General features: G+C 42.8%; 1 protein-coding gene across 2 annotated transcripts in view; it reads right to left on the bottom strand.

Annotated features, from left to right (window-relative positions):
• thada (THADA armadillo repeat containing) overlaps positions 1–18,716 on the bottom strand; it is a 76,242-nt gene that overhangs the window by 56,449 nt on the left and 1,077 nt on the right. For both annotated transcript variants that reach the window (XM_029521524.1, XM_029521525.1), the window contains exons 3-24: positions 18,310–18,393; positions 18,102–18,211; positions 17,831–17,961; positions 17,466–17,614; positions 17,338–17,370; positions 17,194–17,242; positions 16,731–16,924; positions 16,450–16,544; positions 15,801–16,024; positions 14,974–15,692; positions 14,645–14,799; positions 14,364–14,519; positions 14,081–14,188; positions 13,461–13,584; positions 12,634–12,779; positions 12,292–12,520; positions 12,048–12,183; positions 11,761–11,897; positions 11,259–11,384; positions 10,600–10,760; positions 4,197–4,306; positions 1,146–1,278 (exon numbers count right to left, since the gene is read on the bottom strand). In XM_029521524.1, the coding sequence (XP_029377384.1) occupies positions 1,146–1,278; positions 4,197–4,306; positions 10,600–10,760; positions 11,259–11,384; positions 11,761–11,897; positions 12,048–12,183; positions 12,292–12,520; positions 12,634–12,779; positions 13,461–13,584; positions 14,081–14,188; positions 14,364–14,519; positions 14,645–14,799; positions 14,974–15,692; positions 15,801–16,024; positions 16,450–16,544; positions 16,731–16,924; positions 17,194–17,242; positions 17,338–17,370; positions 17,466–17,614; positions 17,831–17,961; positions 18,102–18,211; positions 18,310–18,382 (3,498 nt within the window). In that variant the 5' untranslated portion in view covers positions 18,383–18,393. The remainder of the gene's footprint in view (positions 1–1,145; positions 1,279–4,196; positions 4,307–10,599; positions 10,761–11,258; positions 11,385–11,760; positions 11,898–12,047; positions 12,184–12,291; positions 12,521–12,633; positions 12,780–13,460; positions 13,585–14,080; positions 14,189–14,363; positions 14,520–14,644; positions 14,800–14,973; positions 15,693–15,800; positions 16,025–16,449; positions 16,545–16,730; positions 16,925–17,193; positions 17,243–17,337; positions 17,371–17,465; positions 17,615–17,830; positions 17,962–18,101; positions 18,212–18,309; positions 18,394–18,716) is intronic.

Below are 18,716 nucleotides of genomic sequence, written 5' to 3'. Positions count from 1 at the left end.
TCCCCAGACTTCCTCTGCTTCATCGAACTGTCCTTCTTCCTCTCATATCTTATCTTCCCGGTCTAGTAATTAAACCTTTGTACTACATCATGCTCTGTCCTGCCACGCTACTCTCCGTCTGTTCAGTCACTTTACCATATCTTCAAGTCAATTTTCAGTTACTTCAGATGAAGATAATCTCATAACATCGTATAAATAATCAGATAGAACACCAACTAGAGAAGGTCAGAGTTCAAAGATGTCTAGACGGTTTTAAAAGAGCACACATGCCTGCCACACAAACTCATGAAAAACACAAGAGAGTCGTGATGTCAGCGGTGCAACCAAGCACATCGTAGCCATAACCACAGCAAAGGACGACTCCAGTCCAAAATGACTGCTATGATAAAACATGAACTCTGTCATGTCTAGTTTTAATATCAGTAATCAGAGGAAGTGGGAGGTGTTCTGCGGCTCAATAGTACAATGAGTCAGTGGTGTGTAAAGGTTAGAGAGAGAATGCAAGACATTGTTAAAGGTGTGTGAGACTGGCAACTGTGAAGAGGGGTCAGAGAAAGGACAGTGCTTTTGTGTGTGCGTGTGTGTTTTCATGAGTGAAAAGACTGATAGATTAAGAAACTCCTTCTTCTTCCAGCATGAGTGCTACAGTGGTGCGCCAAGAATGGCTAATTACACGACTTTTAGGAGTAAACAGGAACATGAATACATACACACACACAATTTCTCTACTACAAAACATCCAGTCCTTCCCAACATTCATTCAGTAACCATAACCCTTACCATGCCATCATGACCTCAATTTTGACCGTTTTTTTTTTTTTTTTTTTTTTGAGTTTTAAAGAGGAATAACAAAAAGCAAAAAGTTGTGGTTGAACCGGCTATTTGGAACCATGTAGTTTGCACCCTAAACGCTCGGCTATCAGGTCTTCAATTCTTAACCATCACACTAACCTTTGTTGTGACACAGGTTAGTACTTTACCTATTGATCCTTACAGTCCTAAAAAGTTTACACACCAAACACTGCGATTTAAACAATAAGCCTCTTCCCCACATTTTATCAACAGTGCAAGTCCAGCATCAAGACTGGAAACGCCATAAGCACCCTTTAAAAACTTGTGAAAAGTCTTGAAAACTGTGCTCACACCTGGATGTAGAAGGGGATCCCAGCGCTGCGTCGCGTGGCACACAGCTTGGACGACGGGTCACTACATTTGACCTCCTGCAGGACTTCAGACAGCCAGCAGGCAGGAAGCTGCTGCAGGGCCTGACTGCCACTCCTTATACACAGAAAAACATTGTTTAGTTAGTTTTACATCATTATTCAAATCAACAAGTGAATCACTATGAAACTATGAGTGAGTCATAGTTACATATTTACTTTTTGATGCCATTTCATTTCCCCTTATTTCACCCATGCTAGCAGCCCAATAACTGACGCAGCAGGAGTTGACCTTTTATTACTTTTGTCAGATGCAACATTTAATATCCCCCATTAGCTGCATTTGTGTGTGTACTTAAATGATGGAAAATCATGCCCGCACAACATTGCATGACTGAAATGTTGTACACTAAATCCAGTATGATTGTCTCGACAAGAAACAGTCCACTGACGCACCAAACCAGGATCACGTCACTGAAAATTATTTTTAACATTTGTTTAAATCCACTCTGACAACCAGATGGGTCTCAAAGTAGGTTTCCATATAATGTGACTGACAGTTGAGAAAGCATTGTAACTTCGTCCGCTGTGGTTCCTATCAAAACGTCAAACAACCAGACAAGTTAAAACTCTTATCAAATAGTCATCCGCGGTCTTATGTGTGCCTACTTAGTGAGGACTGACGTTACGAAGGAAGTTTCCGCTCCGACACGTTTACCATCCTCTGTGGCATCTGGTTCTTCGGGCGTTTTAAAACAAACGCTGAGAATATGATCTGAGACAGGTCTGGCAAACACACACCCACGGGAAACCGCTCAGCTCTGTAGTTGAGCAGTAACAAGCAGCAGAAAAGAGGATAAATGAAAACAATTCCACATTGAGGACACAGTGGGGGTGCAGCAGGGAGACACACACTCCACTGCAGTCAATTGCACATGCTTGACACCCAGAGGACACACACATCTTCACTGGAAATGGTTGGCTTGCAGTATTTACCTCAGTACATGTGTTTTTTCAAACAGGTTCTACTTAATATCATGTGAAAAGATTATGGAGCCTCGCACCTAATTAATATGCTTTAAGATTTGATTACAATAGAGAGAGTGTGAGTTACATTACGACTGCAACAATCCCTCACAAAAAAATAAAATAATAATAATAATAATAATAATAAAATAAAAAACATCAGCTACCCAAAACATTATTGTTTCAGAAGCTGCAGCTCAATGAAATATGCCATAATTTTCCCATTAACTCTGCCGGTAGACATTCCTTCTTCACATCATCATCAATCACTCATCTGGAGTCCCACTCAATTACACTTAGAGCTCCACATGGACTGTGATTATTTTGGCAGATATTACGACATGAATCCTGATCGCAGCTGGAATGGTAATTTTTGCATTTCATTTAGACTGAAATTATGAGAATGTTATTTTTGGTGAGGTGAGTAGATCATTTGTAGGCCGGGAACATCCACAATACTTAATTTACACTGAATTATGACACCTTTTACCTTTTGTATAAATACTGCAGATCCTGAAATGTTCATATTGGTTTTCTCAATATTGAAATTTAGCTAACTATACCAAGGGTAATCTAGTGGGAGGGCCTGTGGGGGTATAAATATAAAAAACACAAGGCTTTTAACCACTGTTGTAAACAACTACTGTAAACAACCAGAGAGATAAATATGCATGACTAACAAGGGAACTGGGTCCATCATTGAGAGGCGAAACTGAGAAAATTAAGAAATACAAAAAAAGAGTAAAGGAAAGAGAGGAAGAGGAATGAAAAGAGACAGAGTGAGAGAGTGCAAACACACCAGCACCAGATCCCAGAGCAGAGCATCAAAAAGCCATGGTTAGGCACCCCGCAATCAACACCCCATAACACAGCACACGGCCTGCATACTATCCACACACTGCTCTTCCCCTGCTGAAAAACACTCACTCCATCCACATATGCCCAGAGCAGAACACACACAAATATACACACTCCCAGTACACCTACACACAACCACTAGAATGTCGCCCTCATTACACAACACACTGAGCGGCTGGTTTCTGGACAAGAACAAAACAAGTGAGTTTTGTTTTAACTGCTGAGCGTTGGGTGGTTCAAAGTCAACACTGCTGCGACGGTTTTGTGGTTTGTCACCTGCCACGGGGTGAAGACGTCCTCAATTCGACATTAAAGAACATGGAGAGGTACAAGAAAGTGAGAAATTCTTTCATGCTGGTCAGAATTAAAAGACTGTTTTTCTTCTCCCTTGGGAGGATAATAGTGGGATTATTTCCTTGAATAGCAGGGGAGCATAGTGTTCAGTGCAAGACTCCAGCTAAGTTAATGCTGCCAGTGGAGGAGTGCTGCTGCCAAAGCCCCATCACTCCAAATTTGCTCAACGTGTAAATGAACTACACACGAATGGTGGACAGTTACATTAGCCATGCTAGCAGCTAAAGGCCAATTGACACCAGAGTTGTCCGCCAAGTTTAATAAAAAGGTAAAATGTAAATCTTTCAATTAAACAATTTATTTTAACTAGTTCATTTCTTTAAAATCTCCAACTTAAATCAACAAAATTAAAAAATATACCTAAGCTAGGCTAACCATAACAACACTTTACCAATTCTTTACCAAGAAAAGACAAGTGGTGTAAACCTTTTCATCTAACTCTCACAGTCACAAACAGGAAAAATGAGAGTATTTCCAAAAAGGCCAAACTGTTATGAAAAAAGATGATTTACCAGCATTTTAATTTATAGAACTGTATTTTGACTCTACTCTATTATCAGCAGCTCATTTTTTCATGTCCATGTAACTGTCCAGAGGACACCAGATGATGAATTATTCCAACGATCCCGGTTTGGTGTAATTACAGTACATTATATCTGAGGAGTGACACTGAGAAATCTCGCCCTCTTGTTAATTACAAGCCACGCTGATGTTCACCGTCATGATGGAAGCTAATGCCCACAGCAGTATTACCTTTCAATCCTTTTGCCCTGAATGTGAACACACACACACACACACCTGCACAGCATGTCAGTGAGGCGCACAAAGCCAACATAAGCCAGTTCAAAGGCGCCACGGTGACGGGACTGCAGGAGCTGCTGACGGAAATACAGGCCGACTCCCTCCACCTGTAACAGAGAGAGACAGAGAAAATCAGCAACTGAGCTGTAACAAGAGCAGCATGGCTTTCCAGGTGTGTGTTTGTGTGTGAGTTTAAAGCAAAGGAGTGGATGTGACCTGTTGCACAGTCAAAATGATGTAATTCCAGTCTTGTATAAAACAACTGAGACGGACTGCTGCTATCTATATCATTTAATATGTAATAAACCAAGAAAATGGTTCGAAATCCAAAACAATGTCTTCTTCAAAAGACTTGTTATGTATACCCTACAGTCCAAAACCCAAAGTGGGGTGGGTGGGGTATGACATGCAATGTCTCCAGCCAGAATTGAAGGGTGACATCATGATTATATGCGTTGTAACCACCAGACTACAAGGAACCTTCAAATATTCAGTTTATAATCATGGAAACAAAAGAATAAAGACAATCCTGACATTTGATATTTCTTTAAATCCTTATTTTCTCACTCTTTTAAATTCCTTTCAGATGTGTCGTGTGATGTCTCAGTGTTTTGGTGACTAAGCTGTCCTCTGATTACATGCAATTTGCTAAAATATGGATGACTGACATGTTAAAGTTAACCTTTACAAAACAAGCTCTTTAAATCCCAGGACCCAGAGCCCATTTACTCAGAGGGCATAGCCATTAGTTTTAATGAGAATTCATCGAAATAACAGTTTCGTAGACTGTGAATCATGTTGTCAAGCTTTTTCACATCTAAATACCTGTACCTTCCACCCCCACTGCCAATCAAATGCTGGCACGCAGCAGTAAAGGGAACAATTTAACCAGCTTTGTTATTTACGCTGAAAGTTATTCTTTCCAAATAGAAGTGCAGTAGTGTAATAAAAAGAGATGACCGGCATTACCTACTGCTCTTCAGCCTAATCTCCATTTGGCAGGCACAGTGACACTGTAACACTGGCTACTCTCTTGTTTTAGAGACACCACTTAGTTTTCGGCCAGCAAGCAACGAGCATGTCAAGCGTGAGAGCGGCATGTCAGTGGCGTGACAAGTGTGCTCAAATAAGGATGCTGAGACATCCGCATAATGGCCACCGTCAGTAAAACCATCCAGTTAGTAACAGTGTTAGCGACATTATTCTAACTATACACACACACACACAAACACACAGCTGAGCGCTGCCTCTGCGGCAGTGTGTAAACTGGTGAGTGTGTTGCAGGTGAGGCGGCAGGGCGAGGCGGACGCAGGGCTTCCAGTGCCCTGTCATTAAGACTGTGGTATCACCGCCACCACAGAGGCAGCCAGGCCCCGACTTAGTCAGGGGTGGCATGGAGGGCACAGGGAGGGGTAACAAGGGCCTGATGCAAAAAAGCCCCTGTGTGAAAAGGGAAAAAGAAAATCCCAACGGCTCCACAGGGGATGTGGGGTTAGACACAACATCTAAACTAACACAGACGCCGGCCCACAGATGGACTCAGAGCACACCCATCACCATAACCTTCAGCAAACCAAGCCTGATGTCACTGAATGTAGGGACAGTGATGCATGAGGAAAGATTTACAAGATGGAAACAGCAAGAGAATGTGCTGAAACAGACAAAAAAGTGAATGAAACGTGCAAAATTAAAAAAAAAAAAAAAAAGAGAAGAAGAACAGATGCAACAAAACGTACGGCTTAGATGGCCCGTCTTTGGCGACATGACTGGTCAGTAAACTTGCCTGACCCTGCAGACCCAATGTGGACTAACTTGAACACCAAAGTATGGACTGAGTAAACCACAGCAGTACCAAGCCCAATGACTTATCACATTGGTGGCCAGAGCGGACACCCAGGACAGGCCTGACCTCACCAGGTTAAAAACGGCAGCGACAGTCACTGTTAGATGGCCCGTGGCTGCCGGGCCCAGACCGCTGCGGTGCTGAGCTGGGCCGCGGCTTCGCCTATTTAAAGCTTCCCTCCCGAAGGTTCCCGTCTGTGTAACTGCTCAAAAGGGCCAAGCAAGCTTCCTGCACAGGGGGGCGGGGGGACGGGACTTTATTTAGACGTCAACTTCCTGTTTGCAAACGTGCCCATTTCCCAGAAAAACTTCCATGTGCGGAGAAAGAAGTTTCCCAAGTCTAATTACATGTGTGGCTCCGGGCCGTGACAGTGACCCAAATAGCCAACTTCTCCCCTGATGGGGCAACGTTACAAAACACTCTGATCATGTTCGTTGTTGCAGCAATCTGCAGGAGGAATTTTGCTGTTCTCATAAATGCTAATTGACAATAGAAAACCATTAATTAACTTCAGATTCTTACACTGCAACATAACAAATATTATTCTCTTCTAATCCTGTTCAGCACATTTGGACAGAATTTAGTAACAAAAAAAAAAAAACATTTCTACTTTCTTAATGTGGTGTTAAGTCTTCTGACAGGCCTAGGAAGTTTTGTGCAAAATCTAATGACTCGTGTTTTCCCAGCAGCCTGTAACAGCGTCCAAAGAGCTTCTTGTGACATCCCAGGATGCACTGCTTGCTCAGTCTTCAAGTCTTCTGAGGTCAGGTGATTGTGGACGGTGATCTTCTATGGTGTTCGAATAGTTCTCACAAAGCTTTGAGGCGTGTTTAGGGTCATTATTCTGCTGCAGCTTGAGTCATTCTCCACAAAGATGCAAACCAGAGGGTGCAGCTTGTCTCTGAGGGAAGAAGTGGTTCTTCTCTTTGTTCAGGAAGTGCTTGAGTCAGTGCAGGTGCCAGAGCAGGCAAACCAACACTGGACTGACTATTTCCACCATCTTGTTTTATTGTGGTTTTGATACACCGTGGCTTCTCTCTCCTGTTCTTTCCCTTACATCCTTCTGTTACTGCCATAAACCTCACAGTTGGATTCATCAGTAAACAGGACTTCTTTTTTTTTTTTCCCCCCCAGTCATCCACTGTGAGATGCTGGTATTTCTTAGGCCACCCTGACCGTTTGAGCTCGTCTCTCGTCGTCAGAGGTGGCTTGGAAACTAAAGTGAAAATAAAGTCATGAAAAAGAAATCCTGAGACTAAATTCTGAAATGGATCAGACAAGCTGCAGCATCCAAGAACACGTTGACACTCAGAGCCACTACTCCTCATTAGTCATTGCACTAGTCTAGAGAATTCAGGACCACACTCTGGCTTAATTTTGATCTCAGGTACACACCTGTAAAGTTTGACGACTATCTCGCTGGTTTTGATGCTGTCGTGTTGACAAAATCTGTTCACAGACAGACAAGACAAACAAACGCCTCAAAACCACCTCTGTGGTGGTTCCTGTTATAGTAGGCGTCTCCAGGACCACACCATGATGATGACACGAGCACACGCATACACTGCAGACTCACAAAGTGAAAACAATGCCAGCCCCACTGTTGTGGCTGGTTATCAAACCATTACCATTAATGCCCACCTATAACTGCCACTGTTGCCTTTGTGCCACCCAGTGACAGAAACATCTGCAGCGTTGCCAGGCCAACGAGGATATAACACAGGATGCTGGCTCTGGACTGCAGGGGGTGTTGCGCTTACACACATTTTGGAAAGAGATGCGTTTTGGTCAGACACACACTCTTATACACATATGTTTGCCCATGCATGTCATCACTGCGGTAGGGCAGAATGACTTTGTCCACACAGGCTTTGCTGCCAGACCCAACTTTCCTAACGCTATTGGAATCACCCCACTGACTGCAAAGGTCACATACACACAAACACAAATGTTCACACAAAGCGTGGAAGCGATGACAAGCGAATGAAAAAGAACGAGGATGCGGTAAAGACAGAGCACAGGAGTTCAGATTTTCCTCTTGTAGGCATATTTCTCAGCAGGAGTTTGTTAAATCATCGGTTATGTAATGAGGCTTGTTGCTGTGGTAACCACAGGAGACAACACGGCATCCATGATATCATCATCAATCATCTCTTCGGGGCACTGGAGTGGTGACATCATTATGGAGTCAATTTCAGTAGTTGAAGGTTAGGGTTAGTAGTGAAATAGAAAAATAATGCGTCTCTTCTTCTGTGTTACAGAGAGGGTGATCTAAACTCGAGACATTTAAGGCGTTCTTACTGTCAGATTGAAAGGTTTTCCAGGCCATAGTAAAAGAAATGAACGTCACAAAATGTGCAAGTTTAAAAAAGAAAACCACGAAAAGGTGACAGTATCTCTGAGTTCACGTGCTCAGGACAAGCGCAGATACGGTTAAGCTCAATTTAACAGCAGAGCTGTGTGATAATACACAGCTCTGCTGTTCGTACACTGAATTTACATAAACTGTTGTAGTTGGATGGTAATATTGGATCTCAGTCTGGAACCAAAACATGTAATACAGTTTTCAGAGAACCAGGAGCACGAGGGGCCATTTGCTCCCAAACCTGCAGCAACGTGACTGAAGAGATTTGGACTTCGACAGTTGTTGCAGGGTTAAGAACCTGGATAATAAAAACTGAACAAACTGAGGAAAAACACACATTCAGCACATAGTACAGTACAGCACTTCCTACTTTCCCTCTCCTTCCCTCAGGGGTGTAAAGACATGGTCAACAGACAAACACAAACACAAATGAACACACACCCTTTACCCCCTACACAGACAAGCACAGCCTATGTCTGGTCCCCTTGTTATTATGGACGCTCACATGCTGAACCACTCAGACAACTATTCCTGTGTGAGTTTGTCTGTGTGTCAGACCATGTATATGTTTGTGTGCGTGTTGTTTGTAGCGCTCTGTGTTTTGCTGCTGGTGGTGGAAGTGATTTGGAAAGAATGCAGTGGAAAGGGAGGGGCGTCGCGGCCGTTAAACCAGCAGGGTCAGGCCTTAAATGAAAGCTTGGCACTAACGAGGGCGGATACTAATTGAAGAGCCTCCCAGCGTGGTGTCACAAACACACACAGACAAACACATGGATTCACATCATCTCCTCCTTCTACAGTACAAATACACACATTCAAATGTCACCTTTTGAAATGAAATACTGGGTGTGCAAACTGCTTCTACAACAGCGTCCACATCAGACTCAGCCACGTGCATTTTTACATCATCCAGTCGCTCCTCGTGTGGGAACGCCAATTCCTGACATGGAATGGAGCAGCTCGTCTGTGTCCTCTACAGCACACTACCAACGCTCAGCTGTTGTAGCTTGGTTGAAATTGTTAGCCTTCCCATTACAGAAATGAGACTTCAAAGCATTAAGAACAAGCGACAAGATAGATCTGAACAGTGGCAGCAGATGTTCGAGGAGCCAAAAGTTAGATGTATAAACGCCATCATAGCAAAAAAAAAAAAAAAAAAAAAAAACATGAAGGGAACAGAGCTTTGACTATTTGATATCTTAAAATGTAACCTATTACTAGTGGTTTACCACAGAGGACTGTTTTGGATTTCATACAATTCATATTGACATGTAGAATACATCAATTTGACTGTTTCTCTTCCAGCACCGATTTCCACCACCAGTGCTCACTTTCCACCACTTTCCATTTGAAATCTGGATACCACACTGGGATCATTCCTATGTGAGCAACTTGAGGCCAGGGATCAGTGTGACTCATAACTCAGCCTGTGGCATCCGGTGACTGCCTGAAGCTAACACTTAGTTTTACATTGACAGTGGTGAAAAAGCTGTTGTGAATATGGATCAATCTCATCTCTCTAAAATATTATTTGCATTATGAGTGTAAAACTAACCCAGTGGATTTTGAGCATTCCTGCTGACGCTGATGAGTAATAATTTCAATCGTTTTCTATGATATCTAGTAATTAGTGCCTTTTGAATAGTAGCTGAGGAAGAGCATGAATTGAATACTCACCCTTCAGTTTTTTTATTATGCATTTGCCTTCTTTTTCTTTTTTGTTTTCCTGAATCCCAAAAGAAGAGATTTCAATACTTTCCATGTTGCAGATGTAAAAATCAATAATCGACCCTCCTTGTTAAAGGAATGCGTTCACTTTTAATCAGAGGCCCTTTTCATGGGATTTCTGTCAATAAGATACAACTACAAAAAAATTTAAAAGGAATCCTGCTGGCTCTTCCATGGAGGTGCAGTTCTAACGGTTATCCCCCCTCTCCCTCCCTGACATTATGAATAATTAAAAAATGCCCACAAAAAAATAGGATTTTTAAAAAATATCCAAAATATTGGAAATGGACAGTAATACCAATAAGGTGAGGGAGCTAAGTCACGTTCAATTTGAAAGGATTAAGTAATAGTTTCACTTATTTATACATTAAACCATAAAGTCATTGTTTGGAAGAAGAAGAGGAAAAGTGACAGATGCTGACTTTCTGTCGAGGTGAGATTGTCTCAGTTGTTCGGGGTCTCACCTGTTCCTCTGTGATGAGTCCTGGGTGCGTGTGCGCCTTGTCACTGGTGTAGCACAGAGGCAGACTCTGACACAGCTGTCCGAGCAGCATGGCCACTTCCTTCATGCTCCGCCAGCAACATACCAGCACCATCTGGGCTGTCACCCTGTAGCCCTCGCCGGCTGGAGCCAACACACACATTAAAAAAATAAAGTGACATTGGAAAGTTTTTATCATCTTTTCATTCATTAACTAATCATTTAACCTAGAAGATTTATTTGTCTTATTATGTCATGGTTAAAGTTTTCTATTTAGTGGAAATCAAAAGTCACATAATGTGCCTGTTGTTGTTTACGTTGTGTCACATACGTTACACAGTTATTTTCCTTATCGCAGAGAAATTACAGTCATTTAGTGAATTATTAAATATGTTTCCTCACAGGAACAAACTGAACCTCATGTAAATGTAGGATATAAAAGAGAGGCCAAACACTGCCCCCATGAGGACATCAGCAGTGCTGCACAACCGCTCTGAAATAAACATTGGAAATGGTCTCACTGAAACTGTTTAGACTAAAGACGCCAAATAAGCTGCAAATCTTAAAAAATAAGTGAACCAGACCTAATATTTATGATATAGCTCTATTCATCTGAATTAATATTAATTATTGGTAACTTACCAGCGTGCAGTGATGGTGTGCGTGTCGTCTGACTCTGTGTGTCCAGCTCTCTGGCGCTGCTGAAGAAGTCATTGGTGTCCCTGGGCTGGATTTCCTGCAGGATTCTTTGTAGACCTGCTGATGTTTCTGTCCAAACACATGCACATGCATCATGGTGTAAATTTCCCATAACCTTTCACTACTAAATGAGTGATGAAGGAATCCATCAAACAAAGGTTTCTGTCCTGCAAATAAATCTTTTTTTTTGTCACATTTGGAGGATAAAGTCATCCACAACAATCCAATATTGTAAATGGATGTGTTAGAGTTTCCCAGAATTTTCGAATTATTTTTAATTCATGATTGCAGTCTTGCTGTTAATCACATATAAACATTTATACTACCAGTCAAACGTTTGAACACATTTTCCTATTCCTTTGAATGAGAAAGTGTGTCCAAACTTTGACTAGTAGTGTGTATTACAGAGTAAAGTGAAGAAGACAATCTTAGGAAATGAGACAACCTGAATCAGTATCCATGGGAATGAGTCCTTCTGGGGAAGAGCTCTGGACTACAGGAGAAACCACATCAGACATCCTGTAGCACACTGCGATGAGCTCTGTCACCAGACATCTCCACCGCTCAGTCTGACTCAAATTCCTAAACACACACAAACAAACATGCATTTACCACACAAGCTTCAAAACACAACTGGCTCTTTAAATACAATGTGCCAGCTACAGAAACCTAAACTCAAGTGGAAGCACACTGTCCAACATGTGTATGTGTGGTGATGATTGATCTTCTCACTCCGTGTTTAGATGCTGCAGCACAGCTGTGATGCAGTGAGCTCTGCCGTACAGAGGGTGGGAAGCAGCTGCCTGTAAGAGAGATGACTCGGCTCTCGACACCTCTGACTGCAGGCAGTGCAGCAAGAACTGAACCACTGACAGAGGAAGACAAAAAAAATAAAATAAATAAAAAGCATGTCTCATGATTATGTGAGCCTCCACAACATGCATACGTTTACTGGGCTGATAAATCTGGATCTCACCGGCGAGAGTGTTGAGCTCCCAGATGAGTGCTTCAGAAGCCTGAGGTGGAGGGCACAGGGGCTGGAAGTCGAGTCCCTGCTGCTGGCCACAGTGCAGCAGAGCCTGGCTCAGGTTCGGCTGCTGGAGCAGTAGGTTGAGGAGATGAGCTGCTGTAACACTATCAAAAGGCTTGGTGCTGGTACTCAGGTCCAGAGCAGCCTGAAGGACACAACGCATCTTTTCTGGCACCTAGCATCACAAAGCACAAGGAGATTATGAAGTAAATACTGGTAGAGACACGAAGCATCTTCTCTGTCTCACTTTTTTTTTATGAATCTATTGTGTTTTAGTGCATTATAAACCTGCAGCCCAAGAGCTGATGGAGGGAGTTGCGGTAGCAGTGACGAGGCCAGCTGTTTCACTTCAAGGAAGTTGCTGGCAACACAGTAGAGGACATTCTGGGCATGCTCCGAGGTCACGACCTCACCGAGGGCAAACACGTCAGGGCCTGAGGAAAATCGAGGGGTGGAGTTGACAAGGACTGATAAGAGGAAGTTCATATGCCGAAACAGCTGGAGCTTTAGTCTGGCATCACAGTAAAGACACGGGCTGCTGGTTCAGGCACCAACACAAAGATAAACTCTGAGTTGGCTGCTAAATTGTGAAATGCGCCAAGCATTTTCACTAAGGTGCCCTTGAGCAAAGCATTGAGTCCCATACTGCTGTGTGTGTTGGCTGAACATGGCCTGTATGTACAAATTGCGGGATGATGACATTTAAGCAATAGGCCACTGCTACTTAATTTATTTTTCTGAGTTATAACTATTCGCCCCAAGCATCAAAGTCATCCTGTTTTGATTTTTAAACTTAAAAAGACTGGAAAAGCTGTCATAATATATTCAGTTTTCATAGAAAAGTAGTAGCACAAAGAGCATATTCACACAGCTGTGACTTTTTGTTGGCTTCAAGGCAACTGGCTTTTAACTAGCGCATGGTACTTTTTTATATTTTATGTAGTGTTTTTATTTGTTATCACCTTATTTTCATTTGCTGTATTTACCTTATTTAAGCTGATGTTTTTACTTTACTTTTTGTATCTTGTTTTGAATTCCTTCCACTTGACTTTATTCTTTTGACTGCGACAAGCGTCTTCAAAATAGCCGCCTATTAATAAAATTTGCTTACTTACCAGTGCTGAAGGTGAAGAGCTGGCCAAGCAGACAGAGCAGGTGGAGGGACATGAGGCATTTGGAAAAGGAAGCTCCAGGAAGCAAAACGTCCAGCAACTGTTCACACAACCAGTGCAGGAACTCCTAAAGTACAGAAAAATTTTATTTATCTATAACTTTATTTAGCTCGGTGCTGATTTGACTGTTCCAGGAGTCGGTAACCCACGACCCCTTTGCCACGCTCCCTGTGGCTTTGAGAAAATAATGTGAATAAATAATGGATATTTAATTTCCATTCATCCATCTTCTACCACTTTTCTGTTTCCGGGTCGTGTGGCTATTTAATTTCAATAAATCTTATTCTATATAACAATTTTTCCAATGTAATAGTCATGATTCTGGAGATTTTGGTGATCTTGTAACATTGGAAGAAAAGAAAAAAAAAAAAAAAAAAAAAACGCATCCCAAAAAAGAACCTAGTTCTTATTTACATGACTTACGTGGAGTGAACCTACATTATAGCTGTAATATAGGCTTTGTGGCTTCGGATAGGTTTTATTTGTTTGAAATCAGACCAAAATGGCTCTTAATGCTGAAGGTTGTTGACCCTTGGCTTATATGACTGTACTGTGTTGTATACCTTGTACAGGTGCAGTGTGTGTTGGTCTTTGTCTCTCTGCTCCTGGTCCTTCTCCTGGCTCAGTCTCTTCTGTAGCAGCTGAGTACTGTCCTTCACTCTACAGAGTAACTGTGGTAGAAGATTTAAAGTAAATTTTAATGATGAGTTTGTTGTTGCGTTTTTAATCAAATGTCCAAAAAGTTGTTCCTATCAGTGAGTTGAGTAAATCTGCTTACTGTTGTGCTATCAACCCACAAAATTTCAAACATAATCTAAAGAAGAAAGAATGCAAAGAGCAGATGACCTTCTTCAGCAGGCTGACCGTCTGCTGTCTGACGCCTGGGGACTGACTGTTAAGATTGGGCAGCAGGAAGTGGCGGCTCAGATCCATTTCCTGTGAGGTCAGAACCTCAGTGCTGCGGTGACTCTCACACACCAAGCCCAAAGCATCCATCCTCACCTGGATGGCAAGGAATCATGACACGTTAATACAGTGGAAGATATTTTCCACGCAAAATGTATAAAATACAACATTCTTACAACATTGAAGACCATGATTACACACTCGATGACAGACGTGCTCACTTGATCATGTTTGTGTATCAGTGCTTGTTGGAGTAAGGAGAGGGGCACCAGTCCTCCCCACAGACCTTCTTCTGATGAGGGAACAACACCCTGGGCCCTGGCTGCCCGCAGACACGTCATCAGAGCTCCCAGAGCCCCCCTGCTGCCTGAAGGGCCTAAGATTAAAAAAATAAATAAATAAAAATCAGCAAGTTATAGTTATACAATGCTCTCTTTGCTTGTGGCAAGAAACATTGCTTTAACTATAATCTCTCAAACCACCACAGAATGTTTTGTGAAAGACATTAATACACGGCAAATATGAAGTACAAACATCTGTGTATTCGTGCCTTTGCTGCAGGGAGGCATGTCCTGTAAGGCCTTCACCATGTGAGCGAGACTGGAGGGGCTGCAGCGAAGCAGCTTGGGCAGGAAGTAGTCAAGGATGTATGTGGTCTGGTCCAGTCTAGCACGGCACAGCACCTGCAGCAGGGGGGTTACCCAAGTCTGGTGCCAACACTCCATCCAATCCTGGTTCTTTCCTGCAGCACCAGCCTCACTCACCAGCTGACCTTTGTGACTGATAAACAGCCTCTCCAGCAGGTCACTGGCATAAGGAGCCAGGGTCTGATCCCCCATCAAACCCAGGAGACATGATGGAAGCTGGGGTTGGATGCTCAGCAGGTACCCTGCTCCATAAAGCTCCACCAGGCAGCCCAAGGAGCCATACTTCCCCCTCATGTGCCACTCTAGTTCCAGCAGGCTGTGGGTGAGCTCTGTGATATAAGAGTCCTTGGTAGGGTCAGAACAGGAGGGATTGGTTTTCTGGTGTAGTCGGAGGAGGTTGTGAAACAGTGAGCGGGTTTGATGGCGTACTCCGTCCAGTGGGTGCTCCCAGTGGGAGTAGATGTGCTCCAGGAGGTGGCGCTGCAGCTCAGAGCCCCCACTGAGGGACTGCTGGAGGTGGGGAGGACAGAGTTGAACCTCCCCCTGCATGCAGTCCAGAACAGCACCACTCCAAAGGGTGAGCACTCGAGCTACCACCATGGCCGTACTGGACTCCTTTATACTGCAGAAACATGAATAAATAACATTACCATGCTTGTCCCTAAAACATTTTTTCAATAAGTATTCAGTTCTTTGTGTAGTTTTGAGTGACCAGTTTTGACAGACCTACCTAACATCCAGATCCAGCAGCGTATTTGGGACCAGCAGCAGCAGCTGTTCCCACTCTGGTCCTGGGAGAGAACCCTTCCAGCTCAGCATGGCCAGAACTCCATGACATAGATACAAAGAGACACCCAGCGGGCGACCAGTGGTGCACAGACAGACACACCTCTGCTTGAGCCAGTGAGGGGCCGGGTCCAAGCCCTGCACTGAACACCGAATCAAACTGCACACCTAAGATACACAATCACAGAATGGCCAACAACAGAAAAATTACTCATTGATTAAATATCTTTGAAATTAAAATGCTATGATTAATTTGGTAAAATTTTTTCAATCGAATGTGTCTAAAACGTTTTTATTTCAATGACACACAGGTGGGATGATTATGCTGCTACAAACTTAACCCAACCAAGTTTTTCTTTTTTTTTTTTTTTACAGTAAATCTGGTGATTATTAAAAGTATTAATATTATTTTACATTACATTTTGCTTACCTATTTTTCAACAATGATGTGATGCCGCATTTGAATACGCATTTCGATGCATATTAATATGGAAGTGCTTCTTGGTTAATTCACATTTGTATTTATGTTGTTACAATGATAGCTTTTCCCATAATAAATGTGCAGTATCCTGAACTTTTAACCTTTAACTCACCACAGAGGCAACTTCATCTCCTGAGCCCATGACAGACCTGATCAACAAGACGACAGCCATGCCAGCTGTACTCTGGACTGACTGGATGAACTCCTCTGTAAGCAGAGAGCAGAGCATCTGTCAGAGAAAAGTCTGTTGGCGCAAAACAAAATGGTTCTCGTTTTCTAGCTTAATATGTCATTCATCCAAAATTCAGTGTTGGGATGTAAGCGGAAAAAAAATGCTTAATCTACATCAGCGGAGGCCACAATATTACAAAGGTTTTGCATATTGTTCCTTACCATCGGTGAGGATGTGAATGTAACAGCCCAGGAGGCTGCTTAGCGTGTCCTCCACCTTGCAGTGATTTTGTCCAGCCTGGAGGGCAGCACTGATGGTCTCTTGTGATCGCTGGACTACCAGCATGGAGGTCTTCACTGCAGCCAAACAGGACTGCATGAGTTGAGCCTGGGCAATGTGGCAGCCTGCTAGACCACTTCGGGAACAGGAGGGGGCGACAGAGACAAAGCAACCGCAGTCAGTGCTGCAAAGGAAGCTAGTCCAAGTGTAAATGCAACCATGTGCCCGCAGAACCCACAAAAAATAACAATAGCAGTTAAGGTTGAAAAACAATGCATGCAAAAACTTTTCCTAAGTAAAAAAATACCAGATATTAAAGAAGATATTGCATAAATTCAGGTTTTTCTATGGCTTTAAAGTAAAGCACATCTGAAGAATTTATGATTGCATATTGTGCCTGTGTACCTGTTCTGATGAAGGTATTTACTCAGGCCCTTATGAAGAAAGTGCAGGACTAAATAGAGGATAAGAAAAACAATCAGGATGAGAAGAGTCATTTCTAAAAATAAATAAATAAATATGAAACCATAAGGATGTATAGATATTAACCTTCAGGCAGCAGCTTGTTTATGCATCGTTCACCTGAAGAGAGAAGCAGTTAGCTATCTAACTAAATTCCAAAAGGTAATAAAAGAAGTAGTATAAATCTGCAGTGACAGTAAGTGTGACCCATTCACCAAGAGAGAAGCCATCCAAAGAGGCAGTGATGGTATCCACAACATGAGCATATTTGTCTGATTCTGAGCTGAACAGACAGTCAGACAAGCAGGCACACAAACAGTTTACAGTCCTCTCCTGCAACCAGGCTGGTACTGAACCCAAGGCACTGAGGACCAAGAATGACAGGTTACTTATTACACAACTAAAGAATAAACTGGAAAACAGATTAGGTTAGCAATGAAAAACCAGATGTACTGAGCTGCCAAGTTCACAATTCAAACAAAACTTCCTTAGCAAATTGCAGACATCAGACATCGAAAATGTATACGATCAAGGAAGTCCTTTGATAGGCTACTTGGCTACAACTGAATTAACCGTGTACCTGGCGATGGCTCGTCGTAGAGGGTTCTTGGGCTGCAGGGAGGTGTAGACCAGAGCCAAGGTGTGTAGGCAGGCATCTAGAAGTGCTCCATCTGTCTGATCTTCACCCAGCATCTCTAACATAGACCCAGCCTGAAGAACACACACAGACACAGGTCATTTATTATATAGCACTGAATCCTAGCTATTCTCTGGGTCTGTCCACCAGACAGGGTAAATAATGGCACCAAAATGCACGTGACAGGAGACACGTTCATCTTATTGTAGTTCACCTTTTTAACCAGCTGGATCTGCTGCACTGGCTCAGACAGCTGCAAACAGGACTGCAGGGTCTGGGCAACCTGTCTGACTCCATCTTCTCCACCATCCACAGAGAGGGAGGCTACAAGAGACCAGGACACAGACACGGTTCAATCTCAAATACCATCACACATACGGCATGAAGTGGATGGCGTTAGTTTGTGTGTTTGTCATCATTACCAATCAGCTGGTGGAGCTTCTCCTCGTCCAGCGATACAGCCTGTACTTTGGCTGTCTTCTTCTTCACCACCATGACTCCAACCTCTGTGTGAGGAGCAGCGTGATCATTTCAATGACTGTCTGAGCTTAAACATCCAAAAAGTCAACCTCCATCTTTAAAAGAAACGGGCAAAACTCAGATTTTCCTCAACTTTAACGATCGATTTGGATTAAATGAACAGCTTCTCTTTACACTGTAAGATCTTTCTCACACCAATACACACCTAATGTCTTATTTTTTTTTACACTCTCCCTTTTTTCTGAGATGTTCAGATTTACCTGCTGCTAGCACAGTTAGCCACCTGAAGCTAGCCCTTTAGCATTGACTCTACGTGCCGAGTAAAAAAGCGACAAACACGCAGGAGATA

This window comes from Echeneis naucrates, chromosome 15 (assembly GCF_900963305.1).
Source record: "Echeneis naucrates chromosome 15, fEcheNa1.1, whole genome shotgun sequence".
Lineage (NCBI taxonomy): Eukaryota > Metazoa > Chordata > Actinopteri > Carangiformes > Echeneidae > Echeneis > Echeneis naucrates.
Note: the sequence above shows the minus strand (reverse complement) of the source record. Positions and strands in the feature narration are given on the sequence as shown.